Consider the following 22,630-nt stretch of genomic DNA (forward strand, 5'->3'; position numbering starts at 1 on the left):
TTGTGAAAGGGGTCTTCCACACACGTCCAGTTTACCAACTTTGACAATTCATAACTTCAGCTGAGAAAAGCTAGTTACTTGAATTTTTACCCAGCATGGATTAATGGTTGGCAAGAATTTCAGGCTTATGTATGATCTTCCCAGTTCATAGTATTGGATGTGTGTGGAAGATACAAATCCGAAGCTACACAAGGTTAAATGATGATACAAAGGGTTAAATGGCTACATGAGGATGCACTGGGTCACTTGAGGACACACAGGGTTACAACAGGCTACACAGAGTTACATGAGGATAATTGTAAAGTACATGAGGATACACAAGGGTACATGAGGTTACACATGGTTACATGAAGCTACACAGGGCTACATGAGGCTACACAGGGTTACATGGGGACATATATACATATACTCAGTTACATACACAAGGCTACACAGGGTTACACAGGCTACACCTGGTTACAGATACTCCAGGTTGTGTATATAGTGCATTAAACTGTGCTTCAGCTTTAAATATTTAAATGAGCTTTAGGGGTTCTTTAAAGTCTACAAAAATTGAGTAAATTTATCAAGGGTTGTAGTTATAAATTTAAAATCACAAATACCTAATGGTTGATGTGATTCCACATACACTACATAAGTTGTACACAGTTTTCTTATTGTTGTTTACTATGTAAATAAAACTTAACATCATTGACTGTTACAGGAGGTAAAGGGGGGACAATGGGTCACGTGCACCATGCAGCGTTACTATTTATAGCTATGCATGTGCGCACTCAACTCAAGGTACAGATGAAAGTATTGGAGTTGCAGATTCTGTCCAGCTCTATCAGTTTAATAGCAGCCCATCATGCCGAAAAAACCCACCCACCCACCCACCCACCCATGTGGACATACATGCATACACCCGGTAACCCAGGACTAACAGGGCACAGTGAAGCTGCTTGACCAGAATGATGCTCACTACTTAATAGCTATGGTGATGAGATCACATCATTAATGCAGAATGCTGTGCATGCACTAACTTGGTCAGGCACTTCACTCAGCCACATTCTGGGCTACCCAATATTTTCCCAAATTAGGCCAATCATGCACCTGAGCTTGGGTAAGCTTGGGTAATACAATAAGATGTTAATGTATTGTTGTGTACTGCAATTTGCCTTACTCATATTTAGGCTTAACATTTATGATAAATTTTTCACCTTTTCACTACACAAATTTACTAAATTTCTTTTACATGACTATTATTTGCATTGAAGTTTTGTGATAGATACATGTTTAGGAAATAACCAGCTCAAAAATTAAGTTAAGAGTGACTAGTTTGATCATGAATAGACTGTGCAACTGGTCTATTAGAGTAACTAAACCTTTTCCACGGGTACATAAGGATAAATATTTATTCTTATTATGTACCTGTATCCATTTTGTATCCATTTTGTAACCCAGTGTATTCTCATGTAACAAAGTGTACCTACTGTGTACCGATGTGAAACCCTGCCCAGTTGACGTAGCCCAGTGTATCCTCTATAGACATGACTGTGTAATAATGTGCACTTGTAGCCTAGTGTATTCACTGATCCACTATTACCTAGGTGCACGTGTATCCACAGATCCACTTGCAACCAAGTGTAGCTTTGTTTAACAAGCTTATCCTCATGAACCCCTGTGTAGCCTGGTGCAACCTTATGTATATCCTCAGTGTAGTAGCCAAGTGTAGCATGCTGTAAACCTGCATAGACTGTTGTAACCCTTTGTACTACTGTGGCCTCAGTGTAGTCCTCATGTAACCCAATGCAGCCTTGCATGTGTAGCTCATTGTAACCTCATGTAACCCTACATAGCCTGTTAGAAGCCTCTGTAAATCTGTGTAACCTGCAGGTAACTCTGTGTAGCTTCATGTAAGCTTTTGTAACTTCATGTAAGCCTCATGTAACCCTGTAAAGCCTCATGCAACCCAGTGTAGCCTCATGCAATCTTGTGCAGCATCATGTAACCCAGTGTATGTAGCTTAATGTAAACCAGTGTAGTAGCATGTAACCAAGTGTGACATCATGTAACTTAGTGTAACCCAATGTATAGCCTTATGTAACTCTGTGTAGCCTCATGTAACCTGTTGTAGATGTTTACTGCAAGGTTTGTTATAAGTAAACTGTTCATTAATGGTATACTAACGTATATTAAGTAAAGAATTTAATACTTTAACAAATAATGTCCATGATTTAACAAATAATGTTCATGATTTAACAAATAATGTTCATGATTTAACAAATAATGTTCATGATTTAACAAATAATGTTCATGATTTAACAAATTATGTCCATGATTTAATAAATAATGAAAAGTAGTTTACAGATCTTGCACATTTTTGGGTAAACAATATCAAGGAAAGTTGTTTCCATTACTTGTTTGGCAATGCTATTAAAAACTAAATTTTGATACAAATGGCATCTCAAAGTTCAGGTTTTGTGCCAAAATGTGTAACAGAACAACAAATGGCACACAATAGAGAAGATACTGGTCATTTGGGCATTATATATTAAATAATGTAAATTATTTATTAAACAAGAGTTATTTATTTATGAAAATGTACATATGTATAAACCATGTATAGCAAGCATATATAACCTAGTTTTTTATACTTATTATATTGTTATAATTTTGATACAAACGGCACCCCATAGCAGATGCCATGATCTCCCACCAACATCAATCTTTCAGACACTTTAGTTAATTAATAGTTACTATATTTGTATATTGGGCTGCAAGCATCAGTTGCTTGCAGACCCTTGGCATATTTGCCATAAAGCAATAATCAGTAAATAAATAAATAATTTCAGTAATGCTGAAGGTGCAAAAATCTGGGACTATTCATACAGGATACATTGTCAGTTTCTCAACTACTGTAACATAAATTTCTTAGTAAGGCATGCATGTGTTAAGGATCATTATGATCCATAAAAAGGTTCAGTGTCAGTTTCTTGTTTAACTTTAACATAAATTTCTTAGGAAAGCATGTGTTAAGGATCATTATGATCCGTAATAGATACATTGTTAGTTTCTTGTAGTGCCTAATTAGCTAACATACAAACTATAAACCTACTGTATGCTCTTAACACTGTGCACGTAGCGTTGATAATCACATCGTCTTTGCTGCTACTGATAGTACCACCACAAGATCTGGAACCCACCAAAAGTTAATTCACCCAAAGATCAACGTTATTTCAACAGAATCATGCACAATAGAGTTTATAATTGTAGACCTTTAATATGTAATCATCAAGCCATTGAAAATTATTGTACTGACAACTAACTTTTATTCTGAGAGAACTAGTACCTATAGCACCATTTTATATATCCATATACTAGGAAACAAATCCCCTCCAATTGCTTGTGAAATATCCCACAGGAGAATTGATGATTTCTAGAGCCATTATTAGCAACAAAAGCACTGATGGAGTTGCTTATTATTGGCAACAGTCTTAGCAATAATATCAGAATTCATTGCAACAAATACTACCCTAAAAGTCTTCAACATAAGTCACAATAAAGTTACTGCTGATAGCTATATTGGGTCAGTTGCAGATTGATGATGGAGCCAAAAGCAATTGCTGAAGCTAGTACTATAGACACTTGAGAAACTGTCACTGAATCACCAATATAATAAACTGTTTGTGAGTGCTGAAGAGATACCAAGTCTGTTATATAAGTACTACATAGCTTGTTGTCAATGAACTGGAGCTGTGTCTTGCAATGTCTTTGAAGACGATACGTTGAGATTATTAACAATGAAAGAAGAAAAACATAGCATTTAATTTGACTAGATACGTATACAACTTTATAATGATTAAAGGATAGCTATACTGTGACCTTTTCTTTGTTGAACTAAAAGAACAGTTTTAGGTGATATGATAGTACTCATGTCATATGTATGTATGAGTATTGTAAAATGATTATTGCAAGTCTCATGCACAAGGGTTATTAAACACAATGTTTGCAAATATTTAGTCAAAATAGTTATGTAAACAACATTCATTTAACTGCCTTCACCCACGTCTGTAACAAAACAGTGTAATAATTATGTTGCACAACGATCATCATTGCCCTTCTAATATAGGGACGCTAGCAGCTGTGAGAATATAAGGAGTCAAATTATCATCCCATGAGATCTACACAGTAAAAACAAACTGGTGAAGCTAATTTCTGCCGCAATACTCACTATTTCTGTGTAATGATGGTCACTACAAAAGAGTATTAAACGTCACTACAAAAGCAGTGAATGTCACTTAAAAATAGTGAATATTGTAGCAGAAATTAGAAGTGAAATTCACTACTAATATTTTACAGTGTACTGTAGCTTAAGGAGCTATAACAGCTGGGATCTGGATTTTCCAAACAATCTAGCTCAGTTGTTGATCATAATTGCTATCCCAGTAAACCCATGAAGTGGTGACTTGATCCCCAGCAATATGCAGACTAGGCTGGCATGTGATTAAGATACGGAGCCACAACAGCTGGTTAACACACTAAAATATATGAACAATCATCTCTAATATTCTCTCATTCCATTAATAAACAAATAAATACAAAATAAATACAAATCTAGCTTTTGAGTTACAAAAGGTAACTGAATTACATACGCATGTGTATATATACTACATACGCATGCGTAGTGGCTTGGGATCATAAGAATCTGATAGACTGACATTTTCTGGATACAGTACACCATCAGCAATGTTGATCTGATAGTTAACATTGGGATCATATGCAGCTGATAGACTGACATTTGCTGGATACACTACACCAGCAATGTTGATCTGATAGTTAGCATTTAGTATGTAATCTTTAGTGACTGGAAGAAGTTCTCCATTACTCCCTGGATTTCTGACCAGTCCCATTCCTACAGGTCTACCAATACTATAGCCATATGCAGCTGAAGTGAGGTAGCCAACAATCTTGTCATTTCTCACGATGGCCTCACCACCCCACATGAGATTGCCCATGTCAAATTCTTGTAAAGTGAAAATAGCAACACGTTGCTTGATTCCTTCTTTCTTTTGTCGAATCAGAGCTTGTTTTCCCACAAAGTTGTCCTGTCACAAAGAGCAAATTATGGCAGCAGCTGTATATGTCTTTCATATAACAACAGTAGTATACAGGAAGACAAATACACCTGAGGCTACTGCTATTTAAGAAATAGATGGGGGTAGCTATAGTTGATTGTCACTACCTTTTTCATGTTTACAGTAAAGCCCAGTCCAGCCTCCCATGGGGTAATGGTGGTGTCCACTTCACCTCCCCAGTGACGATAAGCTTTCTCAATTCTGAGACTATCAACAGCATAAAAACCACCATTGTGCGGATGGATACCATAAACACTGAACAGTTTGTTGTACAGTCCATAGGAGTACTGTAGGAATGAATAAGATATGCAAACCACCCATACTACCCACCATCTCACCTCATTTGGTACGTACAGTTCCCATCCCAGTTCACCAACATATGATACACGAGATGCTCTCACTGATGGAACATATCCAATCTCAATTACCTATAACACATCAACATAAAGTATTGAATACATAACATTAACCACCTGTGATGTTCCAAAGGGAAAATCGTCATTATCAAGAGGATGAGAAGTGACTTGTTCCAGTAACTTTCTGGAGTGAGGCCCCATCACAGCAAGTACCGTATACTGACTGGTCACGTCTCTTAGTTGTACTGAGGATGGTAAGTTTTTACTGATCCATGATGCAACATGTGTGGCTTGAGCTGCTGGGCCCACTACAAAGTATCTGCACAATAACAATATTATTAGTTTCACCAGATCAATTAGACTATTATTATCTCACTTGTTAGGTGCAGTTCTGGTGACAGTACAATCAGTCTCATATCCTCCTCTCTCATTCAACATACCAGTGTACACTATCTTACCCACTGGTACATCAACATTGTTAGAACATAACATCTGCATAATCTCCACTACATTGTCACCCTGTGTGTGATAGGCAGGCTGCATTACTACTCTTCGAATCTACTGCACTGTATGTTTGCATTATATTGCTTTACTTACTTCTACTTCAAACTTGGCAAATGAAGTCATATCAAACACACACACTTCATTCCTGCACTTTGTATGCTCCTCACACACATTATCAAACCAGTTTGGTTTACCAAATGTTCCCACAAATTCTCGAGACTCTGTAGAGCATTACATCACAACAATGACCTGTACAAGTTACTACTAACCATCTGGTGATCTTGTGAACCAGCTGGGTCGTTCCCATCCCATTTTAGCCTCCCAATTAGCACCAGCTTTGTCAAGTGTTGAGTGTAACGGAGAACACCTATGTGGTATAAAAACCACATAGCCATTGTCATGTTCATGTATGTAGTTATGGTTTTGTTGCAATGTTAATTCTGTAAGTATGGAAGAGTGGTATTTTCAGTTTAAGTTTTGTGATGTGCGATTTGGATCAGTTTTGTAAAATCTGGTCACATATGAAGGCACGTTACCATTAAACACTTTGACATCAAATCTGATGTTTACCTCCCCAGAATCCTGAAGCAGAAATGTCTAGACGAGCTCCATCCTCGCCCATTTCATGAAGGCACGTACATCCCAATGATAGCTGAGAGGTTCAACTCAAATTAGGAATGAAATATACCCTACACTGAGGAAGCTTCCACAACAGAAATGGTTAATTATACATGTCTTGGGCTGAAGTAATGTTGAACAGTGCAGAAATCAAGCCCGTAGCCTCCTCCATAGTTGAGTTATGCTTGGTTGGAGACATCAATCTGGCAGGCAGCCAGGCAGTCATTTAGCAGAACATTCAGTTAAATAAATAAAACAAATATTTATAGAAACTTGTTAGCACTCTGAAGACATTTATGGACTTGGATGTGACTGCCAAGTTGTCATAAAAGAAAAGTGAGGCTGGTTTTTTGGGTGATATTTTAGGGAAAGAAAGCCCTATAACCTTCATAATGCCAACTATAACCATACTACTGTACTGTATGATAAGTTTAGTAATAATGCACTCTTGGTAGTTGTATACTTACTTGATGTTTCTGCCAAAGTTGTACTCCATTTTAGGGTATGCCACTGCGTACTTCCTTCCAATGATCTCCACAGCACGATCATGCAAAAACCGTTTGCTCATGTCATGTGATCCAACCCTACAAGGAAAATAAATAATAACAACAACTACCCATGTGGATAAAGGGATCTTGCAGCCTTACAAGTACACAGACACAAATAATTGGACTCCTTGGTGAATGGATATTATCCAAGAGTACATAACAATGTGTACTCCTGGTAAAACATTGGTTATTTAATGCTGGTAGGCATGGCAGCATTGTGGTATAAAAGGATAGAAACTTTTAATGAAGTAAAATTGTGGGTTTGGAAAAGCTACCGTATGAGGCACCCATGATATGTGTAACAGATTTCCACATACCGTTTAATATCAAATGGATGTAGATCATATGGAGGGGATCCATTAACTATCCATTCAGACAATACATGACCAACACCTGAAGAACTCATTATTCCAACAGAATTGAACCCAGCTGCAACGAAGTAGTTTCTCACCTTTAAAAATCCATAACATTGAATTAATTAATGCAGATATATTTTAAATCAGGTGATCAAGTGCAAACCCACAACCCAGCTTCTCCAGTTGTGGGTGTGTTCCTGGTTCCCTGAAATATGTTATGCGTGTATGTCATCTATACCAGTGTGAGCAAAGAGTTACAAACTACAAAAAAATACCTAATGTCATGATATAAGGAAGGCTATTATTGATTGTATTAAACACTCTGGAATTTTTGTATTATATCTCAAAGTTGAATAGGGCTTTCTCACATATTGTATAAGTGAAAACGTGTTAGCAATGAAGGACTTTGAAGTGTAGACATGAGTAAAATGTTGCTTAAGGAAACATGATAGTGAGAGATACAAAACTATAATCAAGTAGTGATGAGTAAACCAAGCTGGATACCTGGTTTATGAAGCACCATTACATCATCTTACAGTAGTGTATATTAGGTGTATAGAATAGGAGCATAAGCAAATATTTGTATTTTAATGCATAGCTCAGTACTGTAGCTAAATGCAAAGTTAACCATATAGAGGAATCTATATAGCAACACATGTCTTATGGACATATGTATACTAGTGTAGTATTTACCTCAGGGGCCTCTCCTAATAAGGGTAGAGTATCAGGAGTAAAGGATTCTGGTCCATTGACTATCTGTCTTATTTCAACTGTCTCTAGTGCTGGTATTCTATATAATGCTTCGTCTATTAGTTGTTCTGTAAAACAACATGGAATGTAATAACTTATGCAATTCATAGATACAAGGTATGGGGGTTAGTATGTGTATCATCAGGTAGTACCATGTTAAAAAAAGTCTAAGTGACATAATGATCAAAATCCAATACACCATTGGAAGAATCACTGTGGGGTTTACTGATGTAATGTTCATTTGCTCATACACTCAGTGTGTCTGCCCACTTACGTAAATGGTCCCAGTCTTCAGGGAGCAGTTGGTACTCAAAAGGAGTAGGGACTCCATCAGTGAAGATTGGTTTACTGACTGGTTCAAATATTCCCACTAAAATTCCACCACTCCATTCTCGTGCATACAAGTGTCCATCTGGATCTCTCATTCCTGGTAACATGCTGTCTACTGCATCTGAACACATAATGAAATCATAGTAGTACATGTGTATATAATAGGGATCGGGGCAAAAATTTTCAAAACTCTCTTATAGAACACATATGCATGCCAAAAGCAGTCTTTCAGGCTTTGGATGTGTTTAAAAAACCTTCAATACCTTCCTCTAGTATTGTAAAGACTGACCTGGAAGTATAAAACACAAGGGAAGTGGTTTTGGGAGTTTTTAAAAATTTCCAAAATTGCCCCAAATCTCCATCTTCTTATTTTGCGTGTCTACAGCCCACAGGAAGTAGATATCAGCACTAATAACATTTGGCGTATTTTAAAATCATTCCTATCCAGGTCTGTGTTGTATTAAAATCTTTGCTTTCTAAGGCACCGGATTGCGAGATATAGAGCAAGAGTCATGGCTTTGAGATGCCATTCACTTGCAAAGCCATAAAAGCAAACGTACAGCAGTTTAAAAAATGCCATTTGAAGCAATGGACGGGACTAAAACGCATCAAAATGTATTAAACTAAACATTAAACATAAATGCTGCTCACTGAAATTTGTTTCTGAACATTATAGTTATTCAACTCATGAGTGAAGGGGGTGTGGCCCATAGCCCATCACTAAAACCGCATTCCGGGTACTTTCCTAAGAGCTGCTACAGCCATTTTTCAGTCAAGAATTGACGTAACAAGCCTCGTAAGCTATCAGAAATACCGTAACCCTTCGAATTGAAAAGGGTGTGTCCCCCGTTTGTATGCGATTGAAAATTAAGGGCAGCTCCAAGGCTTTGGGGGAAAGAATTTGCGTAAGAAAACAGTATAGCCTTCCAGTATATGTAAATGATTATATAAATCTTTAATTTAATGAACTTAGTACTTGTGCATGTGCTATTCTAATGTTTGCAATTACTAAAAAAAATTGTACAGTGCGTTTTGAAAATTTGATGAACTTAATCATTAAATCTGTCAAATGTCAATAAGCACCTCAAAAGCCAGTGATTGGAGTCTATGCAATTGCTTGCTTTTAACATTTAATTTGTTGAGACTGGTGAGTGTGAATTTGTCAAATTTTATTTACACCTGGTGTATGGTAAATTTGATTTGCTGTTTTCAGTGTGTGTATGTACAAGTTACATCATGAAATATACTATATTACTGCATGCAGTGCACACCACCCATAAAATTGTGCTGTACACATGCATGGATATAAAAAAATTCAGAAACTATGTGGGCAAAAAATTGTATATTTTAAATAAGTAGAATAGGGATCGAAGTTGTGATTCTGAAAAAAACTGCGTAAACAAGAAGTTCTATATAGGGATGGTGATTCACAATACTGCTTAATACATCAATACAAGCCAAGCAGCTTGATTTGTGTACATTGAATTTAAGATTCTTATTTCGGCTTTTTATTTGAACAGTTGAAATAGGAATCTTAAATTCAATGTACACAAATCAAGCTGCTTGGCTTGTATTGATGTATTAAGCAGTATTGTGAATCACCATCCCTAGTTTATGCAGTTTTTTTTCAGAATCACAACTTCGATCCCTATTCTACTTGTTTAAATTTACAATTTTTGCCCCCCTAGTATCGTAAACACATGTATGACTGGGAAAGGTTTGTACAAATTCAGAAATTAAAGTTAAATGATCAACAAATTAATGAACACTATGAACAAGACTAACAAAATTAACGGGTTACTAAATAAAGATTATCAGTATACAGACATACTTATATGTGTATGTGCATGGGTGTTGACATGTGTGTGTGTGTGTGTGTGTACGCGTGCGTGTGTGAGGCAGCATAGCCAAGAGCATTGACCTGGTAATTGAAAGGCTCCTGGTTTGATGCCTGGTTAAACCCAGTTGCAGATGTTATTTCTTTGAGCAGGAAACTTTACTCACATTGCTCCAATCTACCCAGCTGCATATTTGCCATGGAGACCTGGTGGCCTGGTGTCATCACTCAGCTGTAACATCAATGGGTACCCGATACATACTGGCCTTGTCTCGCTTAGCGGTGTTCGGATCATTGTGGAACTTTGGGTTTTGCAACCTCACTCTGTGAGACCTGATCAGTCCTCTGGCAATAGCTGTGTTTTTTTGCATGGCTGCCATAGGCTTTGCTTTGTGTGTGTGTGCGTGTGTATGTGTGTAACTGTGTGTGGGTCTGTCTTTTTTGAAGACTTTGTTAGTTGGTGCCTCCGTGTGGTGGCCCCTGGGCAGTGTTTGTTTTGCAGACACTGGCTAATGCTGAATAAGGCCCTAAGGATCTAGTTTTATGTGGCTTCTTGCACTTATTTAATCAGTGGCCACTTGAATCCTTGGAGCCTTGCACTACAGTAGTGTAGCAGGCCCTTAGTGATTTCCATCACAACTTTGCTGCTTCATAAGCTGTACGGCACTATGGCAAAGCACCCTTGCAGTTTTAACTGTCTAAGGTCTTTATGTGTGGGGTGCGGGAATGTTAGAAGTCTTGTTGAGATGGATGGTGGTATAAAGACTGCTACTGTTTGACATAAGAGTTGTCCAGTATCTGTTGATAAGATAAATTTTCTGGTACAAAAACTGAAACACTTTCATATGCATGTAGTATGTGTTAGTGAGACTAAGTGGTTAATGATGTCTATGAAGTAGATGGATTTATGGTGCTTTGTTTGGGTTGTAGTGTTCCTCAGTCTGGTGGTACCATCCAGCGTTGTTATTGTGTTGGATCCCTCAATGGCACAAAAATGGAGGGATTCAGGAGGATTTGGTCTGCCGATAACTCAAGAATGCTTGTTTACAACTGCGTTTAGCACAACTGTGTTTAAATGATTCTAACAAACTGAATATTACTATCATTAGTATTTATGCCCCAACCCATCAGGCACCTGTTGTGATTAAGGATCAGTTTTTTGATGATCTGCAAGTTGTGATCAATTCATCTCCTCCTGATGATCTTTTAATTGTGATGGGAGACTTTAATGCAAGATTTTGGATGTGGAGAAGACATGGATCCATCATGGTTGGGAGTAGAGGATACATTTGATGAATGAAAGGGAGAGTACTTGCTTAGCTTCTGTTCAATATATGAATTTTGTACAATGTTTGTAAAGAATGAGGATCCATCAGTATACTTGGCAACATCCAGGAAGCAGCATTGTATTGACTACATATTGATGCACCACTCACAATGACAGTATTGCACTGATGCTACAGCGTTTCGTTCAGCTGAATGCTGGACTGATCATTAGTTTGTGCTACACTAAGGCTTGCTCCAGTTTTCAGGAAACGAACATCATGTAAACAGAAGAGGTTTAACGTTGGTCCTTTACATAATGGAGAGTTTGTTCAGAAGTTTGTACACTATGTGATTCAACTGTTGGGAGATGTATGGGACAAGGAGGCTGATAGGTAGGTACAGTGGTCTGTGATTAGTGACTCAATGTTACAGATTTGCAATGAGATGTTAAGGAGAGGTGGTAGGAAGCAACCTGATTGGTTTGTTGTCCCTCCGTTCTAAACATAACAAACCGTTTTGCTGTCTGGAAGTAACGTTGATAGACAAAGGTACCTGTCTCAGAGGAATTGTGTTGTTAGTGCTGTGAAATATAGTAAGAATACAGTAAGTAGTTCCAGGAAAATGAGGCACAGTCAATCCAAGATACGGTAGACCCAGTGTGGTGTGGTAGGATATTTGTGAATGTAGGGCTGGTCTTCAGCCAGTGCAGTGTTCTGCTATTAAGAAGAGAGATGGAGAATTGTGTGCTAGACCTGAGGAGACTTTGTGTTGATAGTGTTTGAAGGGGTTTTAAATGTGATTAGTTCCATTGAGCAGACAGCACATGATGATATACAATAATTACTGATAAGGAGTGAGCTAGCTGAGCCTCCTGATAGGGATGAGATATCGGGGGCTCTTGGATGACTTGCTGTGGGTAAGGCTGGTGGTATCAATGATCTTTTGACTGATGTTTTGAAGTATTGTGGTGGTTTCATTATTGGACTACATCCTCAAGTTGTTTCACACTGTTTAGAGATGTGTGCCCTCATAGTGGAGAGATGCTCTGCTGGTCCCTGTGACAAAGAAAAGAGACTTGTCCTGTTGTGACAACTGGAGGGAGTCTTGGACATGATGGACAAACTATTTGCCAGGGTGCTGAATGACAGTCTCAGATTCTCAGTGTGGTTTCAGGGCTGACAGAAGTTGTGTTGAAATGATATTCTGTGCTCGTCAGCTAGTGGAGAAGGCCATTGAACATAATTATTACTGAAGTGTTTTTGCTGTTTGTTGAGAATTACGCAAGACATACGACTCTGTACCCAGAGCAGCTCTTTGGTGTGCATCACAGAAGTATGGTGTACCTGATGTTATAATTGAGCTTGTACAGTCTCTTCATGATGGAATGGCTACTACAGTGACAGCTGGTAGTGAAAAGTCAGAACCTTTCTTATTTAGGAATGGTTTGCATCAAGGATGTACCATTGCTCCCACTCTATTTATCTTGTACTTTGGGTTAGTTACTGATAGGTGGCTTGATATATGTTAATAGGCAGTAGGTGTGGAAGTGCAGTTTAAGCTGGGTGGGTAGTTAGTTAGAGAGAGGACTGGGAGACCAAGCTGTTTTGTACTGTCAGAGTGTTTGTTTGCGGATGGTGCTGCTCTGGTGTACTCTTGTAGAAAGAATAATTATGGTCTTGGCTGCTAGGATGTTTAAGGAAGTAGCTGGAGAGCATAGTCTTATCCTGAGTGTCCCTAAGATGAAGCTGCTGGTTGCTGGGATTGTGATAATGACATAATTGGATGGAGGTATAGTGGAAGTTGTTGACGACTTTAAGTATTTGGAATCGGTGGTTGAGGCATGTGGTGGAATGGTTGGTGAAGTTAGCTGTAGGGTTGCACAAACCTAAAGAGCTTTTGGTAGTCTCCGTGATTCTATATCAGACTGGACATTGGAGACCAAGAGGATGGTGTATAGATCTATAGTGTTGAGACTTGAGAGTATTGTTATATGGTGCTGAAACCTGGGCTCCCACCAAAGAGCTGATTAGTAGGTTAGACAGATTTCACTGATGATGCGTTCGTTCAAACTTGGGTATTAGCAGAACTATTCAGTGGAAGGAACACCTTACTACTGCTGAGCTGGCTAGTAGTTTTGGTATGGTTGAGAGTATTGGTGACTTATTGACACAGTGTATGTCAGACAACAGACACCCGAAGAAGCTGTTATTTAGTTGGCTCCCTCAGAAGTATCCTGCACATGGTGCTGAGCTTCACTGGAGGGACAAGCTCTGTCAAGATTTGAAGAAGTGTGGGACAGATGGTAAAAGGAAGATCAGGATCGTACGCCATCACCGAGTAACTATGGACTAGTGATGATGCCAACTTTAAACAAACCTTTCATTTGTGCCACCTTACATTGCTCCTTTAAAAGAACACAAGATATTACAAGGCATAAGTGAACCACCACTTGTCCTCGCCAATGATAAGGAAGAGTGACCACATCCTTGGACAGCATCAGCATCATCTCAGGATGGCTGGCTTCAAGTTCAAGTGCATGTGTATGTACATATATGTGTGTGTGTGTGTGTGTGTGTGTGTGTGTGTGTGTGTGTGTGTGTGTGTGTGTGTGTGTGTGTGTGTGTGTGTGTGTGTGCGCGCGCATGTGTGTGTGTGTGTGTGTGTGCGCACGCATGTGTGCATGTGTGTGTGCGCGCGCATGTGTGCATGTGCGTGTGTGTAAAAGTCTATTAACTAACCTTTAAAGGGCTTAGAGACAAGGTAGTAATGTTCAGTAGAATGTAGAGGTATTTTAACTTTAGGATTTGATAACTACAATAGATATCACATACAATCATGTACCAGAATAATTAGATTACTAACTTTTCCTAAATCTCTTGCCCACTGTCAGATAAAACATACAGTGATAAAACAGTAACTTTATTAGTAGAACAACATACCTGTCCAGCACAGTTGACAAACACTTCACACTTCACATCTCCCTGGTTAGTCCTCACACCACACACTCTATCATTACTGACCAACACTTTATCAACAGTCACCTTCTCTACTATCTTCACTCCTATAGTGAAATGGCAGTGTCAGTTTATGTACATATCAGAGCACTTATATGTTCTGTTATGCAGTTATTTAGGAACATGCACCCTACCTCTGGATACTACTAGTACTACATACTGTAGTTTGCACCTGTGTTGATAATTGATACAGTTGTGCTGTTTAGGCATAACCATATAAACCACATAATATATGTAAGGCTCATTTACACATTACCATTACTATGTATTTTGAACAAAGCATTAATTATTAATGCTTTATTTTTAATGCTTCATACCCAAAATAATTAATGCTTTATTCCCAATACAGTAGACCCATACCCTTGTTTATCTGAAATTAGAAGTGACTGTTCTATTAGAGTATTTTAAGTGCAGGTTTATGTTCTATTAGAGTATTAACAGAACTTTGTATATTAATGTACGGGCTTCAGTTGTCCGAACAATTCACCTATCTGAACACTTTTATCACTGCCTGAGAACAAAGGGGTTCAGATAACTAAGCATTCACCATACATTAATTTATGTTACTGATATAATTAATGTGGACACTGAAATGGTCCTACACATAGGACAGGTACCATTGTTATAATTGAGCTGCCACAAGTGTAATAATCATGTCTCTCCCCTCCACAACACACACGCACGCACGCACGCACGCACACAATCATAACGTGGGGATATTGTGTGCTGCTCTGTGTGTTTCAAGTTGTGTGTAGGGAGGGTTAGTATTTTCAATTACTTATAACTACATGCAGGGTAGGGTTTTCAAAAGGAGGTCTGGTTAGAGATCTACATACGATAGTTCTAATTGCCATAGGGTAACCGTTCTATTAGAGTACTGACTGGTTTATCATCATATCCCGGCCATATTGTCACTATACTAATGGCCTGATATGGGAACCCCAAAGTCTCTATTTCTTTATGTTCCCAGTACTAAGTGAAGGATTTTCTAAAACCCCCCTGACAGCTTTTATTTTGCATGTGTCATTGCCTAGACTCAGTTGTATTGCATAGAATGGCCTAACATGATTACAATCTGATCAGTGTGCTTAAGACCAGGAGTTAAAAATACATAAGCTTTATGTTACTTGAGAACTTCATTATTTGTTAATGGTCCAACTGAAGATTTGCAAGACATGCCAGTAAACTTATAGTGGTAATGGTCCAACTGAAGATTTGCAAGACATGCCAGTAAACTTATAGTGGTAGGACGCCATTACTGAAGGAATATTGTCTTACACATCACCCTATGTTGGTCCATCAAAGATTAGAGTATCAGGCTCCCCCGAATTCTTTTGTCTTCTTACAGTATAACCTCGAAAGATTTTCCCATGATTAAATGAAATACTAACAGCTGCTGTTTGTAATAAACCTTGCATCTATCAACAGATGGCTAGTGTACATTTTCACATCATAGGACACTTGTTTAATTATCTATAGTCTAATTGTGGATTTAATGTCACAGGAGTCACAATGAGACCCGTGTGATTTATAAACATGACATTTTTGACTTGCAACCTGTTATCTTGTAACAGTCTGTCCACGCAGAACTGTTATAGCAGCTGCACTGTACAGAAATTTCCCAGATGTGTTGATGTTATTGTATGTTACTCAAAAAAACCAGTTGCCTAGTTTATGTTTGACTTTGGTAAATAATACAGCTGTGGATATTTTGAATATATGGATTAAACTGTGAACCATAGGATATTGTGATTTCTAAAATTATATTCTGTGGCCAAGAACAGTATACATGGGTGTTAACCTGCACAGGTATTTCATCATAAATTTTGCTACTTCATTTTGTAATGAGCTGTGTGTGTACTGTAGTTTATAGCATTAGCGTTTTAGTTAAATAGTTTGATTATTTTTGTGTTCTGTGGTTGCTAATTTGATTAAGAACTGTGTATGTCCCCAACTAAACAGCTAGCTATACAACCACAGGGAAATGAAATCCATGTAAATATTTTAATTCTAGTTGTATATAGAATCAGTGTTAAGATCTAACACAAATTGAGTTTGGTAATACCAAAAGTTCATAAGAAAAGATGAACTCTTGGTAATACGGTCTAGTGAATAGTAACACTCTATAGTATTTAATGAAAACAGAGATAGCTCTTACTTTAACACTTCACTTACCCTTTTGAGTTGCTCCTTTAGCAAAAGCCTGGCACAAATCACTTGGACCAAGTGTTCCATCACCAGGGATCCATAGGCCTCCCTATATACACAACAATATGTAACAGACTGGTGAAGTTGAAAAAGTGATATGCTATTTCAAAAGGAGAATTTTTACAAACAAGACATCTCCTGAATGATATTACATCCACACCAAATGTGTAGTTGCATGAATAAGTAATACTTGACAATTAGGAAATTCACAACTTGTTAATGCTGTTAAAAGTGTAACTGACTTGTATGTCATCATATTTCATATGGGGCCATTTCTTGTAACATTCTTCTGGTGAGAGGATGTAATTCTCAATACCAAATACACTGTGATAACAAAGATGATGCTCTGATAGACTGAAACCCTACACTCAAACCTTGCAAAAACACCAGCTCGCCGTATATGTTTCATCCGATCTTTTGTTCTTGCTATCATCACACTGCCACATTGTTTCCAACCTAAGTAGTAGTAAAAATATTATATACTTGAGGAGTATATTTATCTCCGGGAATTCACTAAATGTGCATATGTGTTTCAAATACAATTGCAATAGGGCATCAGTTAGCCATAAACAGAGTTAGAGCATATAAAAACAGTTCCCCAGCATTGACTGACTTTTGGGATATAATTATACATGCATGATAAATAGGACATGCCCCTATATACAGCTATGATATAGGTATTTTTAACTATTCATTTTTCACACACACATACACGTATTTCATACTTGTTGATACACCAGTTTCTTCTTCTATCTTGGGAATTAACTGATGTCCATATGTTGCGAGTTTTGTCTCACTTTCTGTTGCCTTTAACTGGGTGAATAGCCCAGCAGCATGCCAAGTTGAGCCACTGCTAATACTAAAAAGAATATAAAAGCTGTGTACCATTGCAGTATTAAATAGGATCACTAAATAAGATCACAAAGATAGCTAACTGGAAAACACAAATACAAACTTATACGAATAGTAAATGGTTTGGATGTGCAAGATCAAGCACAGATAAGCCCTGAGTACAACCCCAAATACTCCAGTGAGTTTTTATGGAATTTATTTACCAGTTTTCTATGGACTGAATAAAATTCCCTCGCCTGGGTAACATTATCATAAGATAGTATGCCTGTGTGGTCTGGGACCCTTATACACAAAAGGATATCTTAGCTATTGAATCAGTTCAAAGACAGTGTGCGAGGTTTGTGTACAATAATTATTCTTCATATGCAAGTGTCACAAATATGTTGCAAAATTTGAATTGGCCACCTCTGGCTCACTGCAGAAACCAGCTGAAAGCGATCACAATGTTTAAGATCATGCACCAATTAATAGATATACCAGCTGATACCATACTCATACCAGCTCCATCTAACTACTCTCTACGAGGTCATTCAATGAGGCTGTTACAGCCAAACACAAGAGTAAACTCATACCTTAACTCATTCTTCCCTTCAAGTATAAAGGTTTGGAATAACTTACCCAACGACCTCATCACCTGTTCAAGTTTAGACCAATTTAAAGCAAGGCTAGCTGAACATCAATTAACCACATAATTAATTTTGCTGATTTATTATCTGTGCTTGTATATACTCTTTGTAAGAGGTTTTGCACAGTAAACAATAATAATAATAATAATAATAATAATAATACTGTAGTACTGTATAGTAGGGATGATGAAAGGTTGTGCTTTCCTACCCAAAAATATCAAAACCCAGCCTCACTTTTCAGGCTAAAGCTTGGAAGGCAGTATTGGTTAAGCATAATTGAACCAAAAAAGCCTTCAGAGTGACTCCAAACACCTCATGTTTGCTGTTGCTTAGAGTCCAAGACATGCCTTTTCACCTACTGCAACAGCTACAATGGGGAGTTACCTTCATTCTCCTTTTGTTGTATTTCTTTCTCCATTACCACTTATAGTTATTGATTCGCAGATAGCACATGACAGGCCTCCTTTGGATAATTTATAACAGATAATAGAATCTGGATAATTTATACTGACTGACAGAAATTATGGACAATTTATAATGGAAACTGTCAATAATTTCTGTAGTGGCTAGGTTGGTTGTAGAGGTTTCCTCATATTTTTCTTTATTTGTTGTACTGTGTATTGGGTGGAACGTAGCCGAAAATGAGGCGGAATTTTCAGTAATGAATAATGAGTGGTTGGGGCATGTGTCCAGATGCAAAATTTGTTTTATGATATGCCTGGTGCCATTCTATTCATTCAATCAGCATATTTTATCCTTTGATGTGGTCAAGTAGCTTGATTCAAACTGTTCCCACGCTCTATTTCCTTTCTATTTCTACTTCAGAATATACTCAACACTGACTAGCAATGATCTGTTTCTGGCTGCATGAAGATTGCAATTCCAATCAAACATCAATGCAAGTGATGCAGTGCATAATCTGGTCAGACTTGGTTGACCTGGACAAAATTTGACCCAGATGACCCAAAACGCTGACCTGACCTGAACACATTCTTTAAAAGTACACACAGCCTTTGTGTGCATTATAATCTTTTTGTTTGTGATTATAGAACTAAGCCTTGTGCTGTGTACTATCTGACAAAGTATCATGTAACTTAGTATGTGGTTAGATTATTATCTGACTGGACTGAGTTTCATCAGCTTGACATAACTGTGTTAACCAAAAGTGTAAACAAAATGATGAAACTGAGATGGGTTCTGTTTGTGTGGGTGATGCAATGTGACCAATCTAAACACAGTTAGCACATAAAAACACAGTGTTAATACTAACTAAACTGAATATACCAGTTCAGATTTAGACAACTGCATGGAACTTCATTATACACATGTATGAGTGACATTTTCATTAAAAGAGTATGTATGGGTTTAATTTATTCCAAACTGTGTTCTATAGGAACTATTCAATAGTACGCTGTGTAGAGGCTAACTGCATGTATAGCGTGATTTTCAGAATGATTGCAATAAATTAAAGCCAGTAGTCAAATAAAGGTCTATAAGGCTGTTAAGGCATAATCACAAATGTGACCCGGTCTACGAAAAGGGGGTCTTATAGCCTTTCCAAATCATTATGTTTAACAAATCATAATTCCTCATGTTTTCAACCTATCACCTTCATTTTACACCAAGCCTTAGTGCTATGTTAGGGGTATAAGGGGACCATATTTCAGGGTGATACCACATTCACAAGTCAAGTTACAGGTTGCTAAGTACATGAAATTGGAAAGGCTATAAGATCATTTTTCGTAGACTCATGGGTCACAGCTCAATGGTACTGTGAAACCTCACTTGGTAGTAATCTAAAGACTTTTATGAGTGTACATGTGAGCCCACAACCCGGTTGTCCTAAGCTACCAAATCTGATATATAGCTACGCGTACCACCTATCTACATATGTGAAGCAGATAAGTGCAAATTGGAATACTTTATGTGGTATACTAACTACCTACATGCAAATTGGAATACTTTATGTGGTATACTAACTACCTACATTCCATGGGAAGGAAACAGTTTCAGCCACACAACATCATATACACGTAGGTATTCATATGCATTGTGAGCACAGCTTTAGCATTTACATAAGGCTTCACAACTGATGTTGCATCATCTCTAACATGGCTGTGTAACTATAGCAATGTATGAGGTGATGCAACATTAATTATGAAGTATGTGTTGTGTAATACAGTGTAACTTGTTAATCGGGACATTTGAAAACTAGACACTTGCTTACTATATGGACACTTTTAATGGTCCAAGAGTAACAGAGTATCCCTTAGTACATAAACCAACCCAGAAAATCATGCAGGGCACTTTTAGTTGGTGCTAAAGTGCAATGGTCCTATACCAGTTTCACACCTGAAACATCCATCTTTTGTTTGTTGTAAAATTTGAGGGAGAAAATTTTCATTAAATTCGCTAGCGAAAGTTACAGAGACAGGATAGTTTTCATGTTTAATGCCTGGTGAGTCATGTTTGTCTATCTATATATATATATACACAAGTAGTCTGAGGAACTACCAGTTTTACCCACTAACCATGTTCTTTTGATGCAAAACTGTATTTTTATTATTATTAAATGCTATCCCACTAGGGACCTGTTTAAATCGATTTTGTTATGTTGCATACTTCATCCCCTGTTTTCATCACTCACAAATTCATTCCACTTTGCAAGTCTCTCATAAAGGTTCGTCATTGGGAAAACATGAAGACAAATTAATGATAATTTCATATGCAGGGGTGCGAAACCAAAATCTAATCCATGGGGTGTCGACGATTCAGTATATATCTGATAATTGGTTGCTTATCTGAGGTGACAATCTCAGTGAGGTTCTACAATGTGAGCCACTTGTCTGGACAGTGCTACTATCCAGTAAGGAATGAAGGTTTTCTCTCAGTTAGGCATAATGAAGTATAGGTGATGCTACTGCTATATGTGTGGTGTGTGGCTGACCTGTTACTAGTGTTAGCTAACAGGGACAGTAACGCACATTTTTTATGTCAGGGTGTGTATCCCTTTGCACCTAGTTGTCAGGCCATCCCAATTACTACAGGGTTTTCAGCAATTCTTGCAAACGCATACTGTGACTGCGTATATGCGTGTTCGCTTTATTCTCGAAGTGAAATACGAGAATAAAGCGAACACGCATAGCTATTAGCTATAGAATATTATCTTCGAAACGTAAAAGTGAAGAGGAGACGTTGTGATATTAAATTCTTTTATTGGGGCACCTATCAAATTTAGAACCGTGGTTGAACACTTAGACACATTCAATATCGTTAGTATATAAATTATTTTAACGATGCCCCTTTCAGTGTCATGGTGGCCGGCACTATAGCAGCCGTGACACTGACACCATCCTGACTTCCACTATGCTAAAGTTTACACACCATAATATTGTGACAATACCCATACCTTCCTTGTTCCAAGACGACGACATCAGTCCATCCTAATTTCGTCAAATGATACGCGACCGAACAACCAACGACTCCGCCCCCACATACAACAACTTGACATTGGTCAGGGAAGGTTCGGTAAGACCGTATTGTGTTCCTTAGTCCAAGAGGTAGCGAAGTACATCGCAAACGTGTAATTACAGCCCCCAACATTAGCAGGCTACCTTAGTTGAACCATAGTTAGAATGCTGTGTCGACCTCAGACGCGCTACCGCCGGGTCGAGTCTTCTAAGAATAAAAAGCCTAACCACACAAGACTAGTTTATAGCTATAAACCATCCTACAACCGGTTTTTAACTGGACATTAGCAAGATCAGCCAGTTTCTGAATTCCTGCCAGGATTCCTGCTCACGATAGCTATCTCGATAGCTAGCTATATAGCTATTAAGTTGTTCCATACTAAAAGCAAGCACTTTGACCAGCTAATAAGAATCATCTATTATATAGCTGATCACTTAAGTCTCAACATGTCAACTCAACTTGTTGCTGTATCCGGCTGTACAGGTCTCTAAGGGCACGTGACCCTTCCCAAAAAACTGCAATAGAGTAGTCGTTATGCAGATTGGCAAAGACTGTTATAGCTACGATATTATATTTTCAATTGTACGGCTGGGTGGCTGGAGCTATGCCACATGGGGCTATGTAGCGCTATAGCTATATAGCACTGAGCTATTCATGGTTTAAGTGTGTTTTCCGGTAATTATTATATATAGCTATATCATGTCTGGTATGGATCTATATAGCTATATAGTAGAAAGTTCTCTGTAAATTGTACTAGGCAGGCAGCACATGTACAGC

At 37.9% G+C, this 22,630-nt stretch overlaps 1 protein-coding gene across 1 annotated transcript; it reads right to left on the reverse strand.

Moving 5' to 3' along the window:
- Positions 1–4,542: 4,542 nt before the first annotated feature.
- LOC136263955 (pyruvate dehydrogenase phosphatase regulatory subunit, mitochondrial-like) lies at positions 4,543–22,106 on the reverse strand. The gene is made up of 19 exons (XM_066058625.1): positions 21,792–22,106; positions 17,630–17,763; positions 17,279–17,360; positions 17,147–17,228; positions 16,872–16,953; positions 14,622–14,743; positions 14,545–14,565; positions 14,421–14,493; positions 8,524–8,700; positions 8,193–8,317; positions 7,461–7,594; positions 7,063–7,179; positions 6,247–6,344; positions 6,071–6,198; positions 5,850–5,992; positions 5,591–5,792; positions 5,456–5,545; positions 5,225–5,404; positions 4,543–5,087 (listed from the first exon to the last, which is right to left on the reverse strand). The coding sequence occupies exons 1-19, from the start codon at positions 21,983–21,985 to the stop codon at positions 4,650–4,652; spliced, it is 2,622 nt and encodes an 873-aa protein (XP_065914697.1). The 5' UTR covers positions 21,986–22,106; the 3' UTR covers positions 4,543–4,649.
- Between the last annotated feature and the right edge of the window lie 524 nt (positions 22,107–22,630).

This window comes from Dysidea avara, chromosome 8, assembly GCF_963678975.1.
Source record: "Dysidea avara chromosome 8, odDysAvar1.4, whole genome shotgun sequence".
NCBI classification, from domain to species: domain Eukaryota; kingdom Metazoa; phylum Porifera; class Demospongiae; order Dictyoceratida; family Dysideidae; genus Dysidea; species Dysidea avara.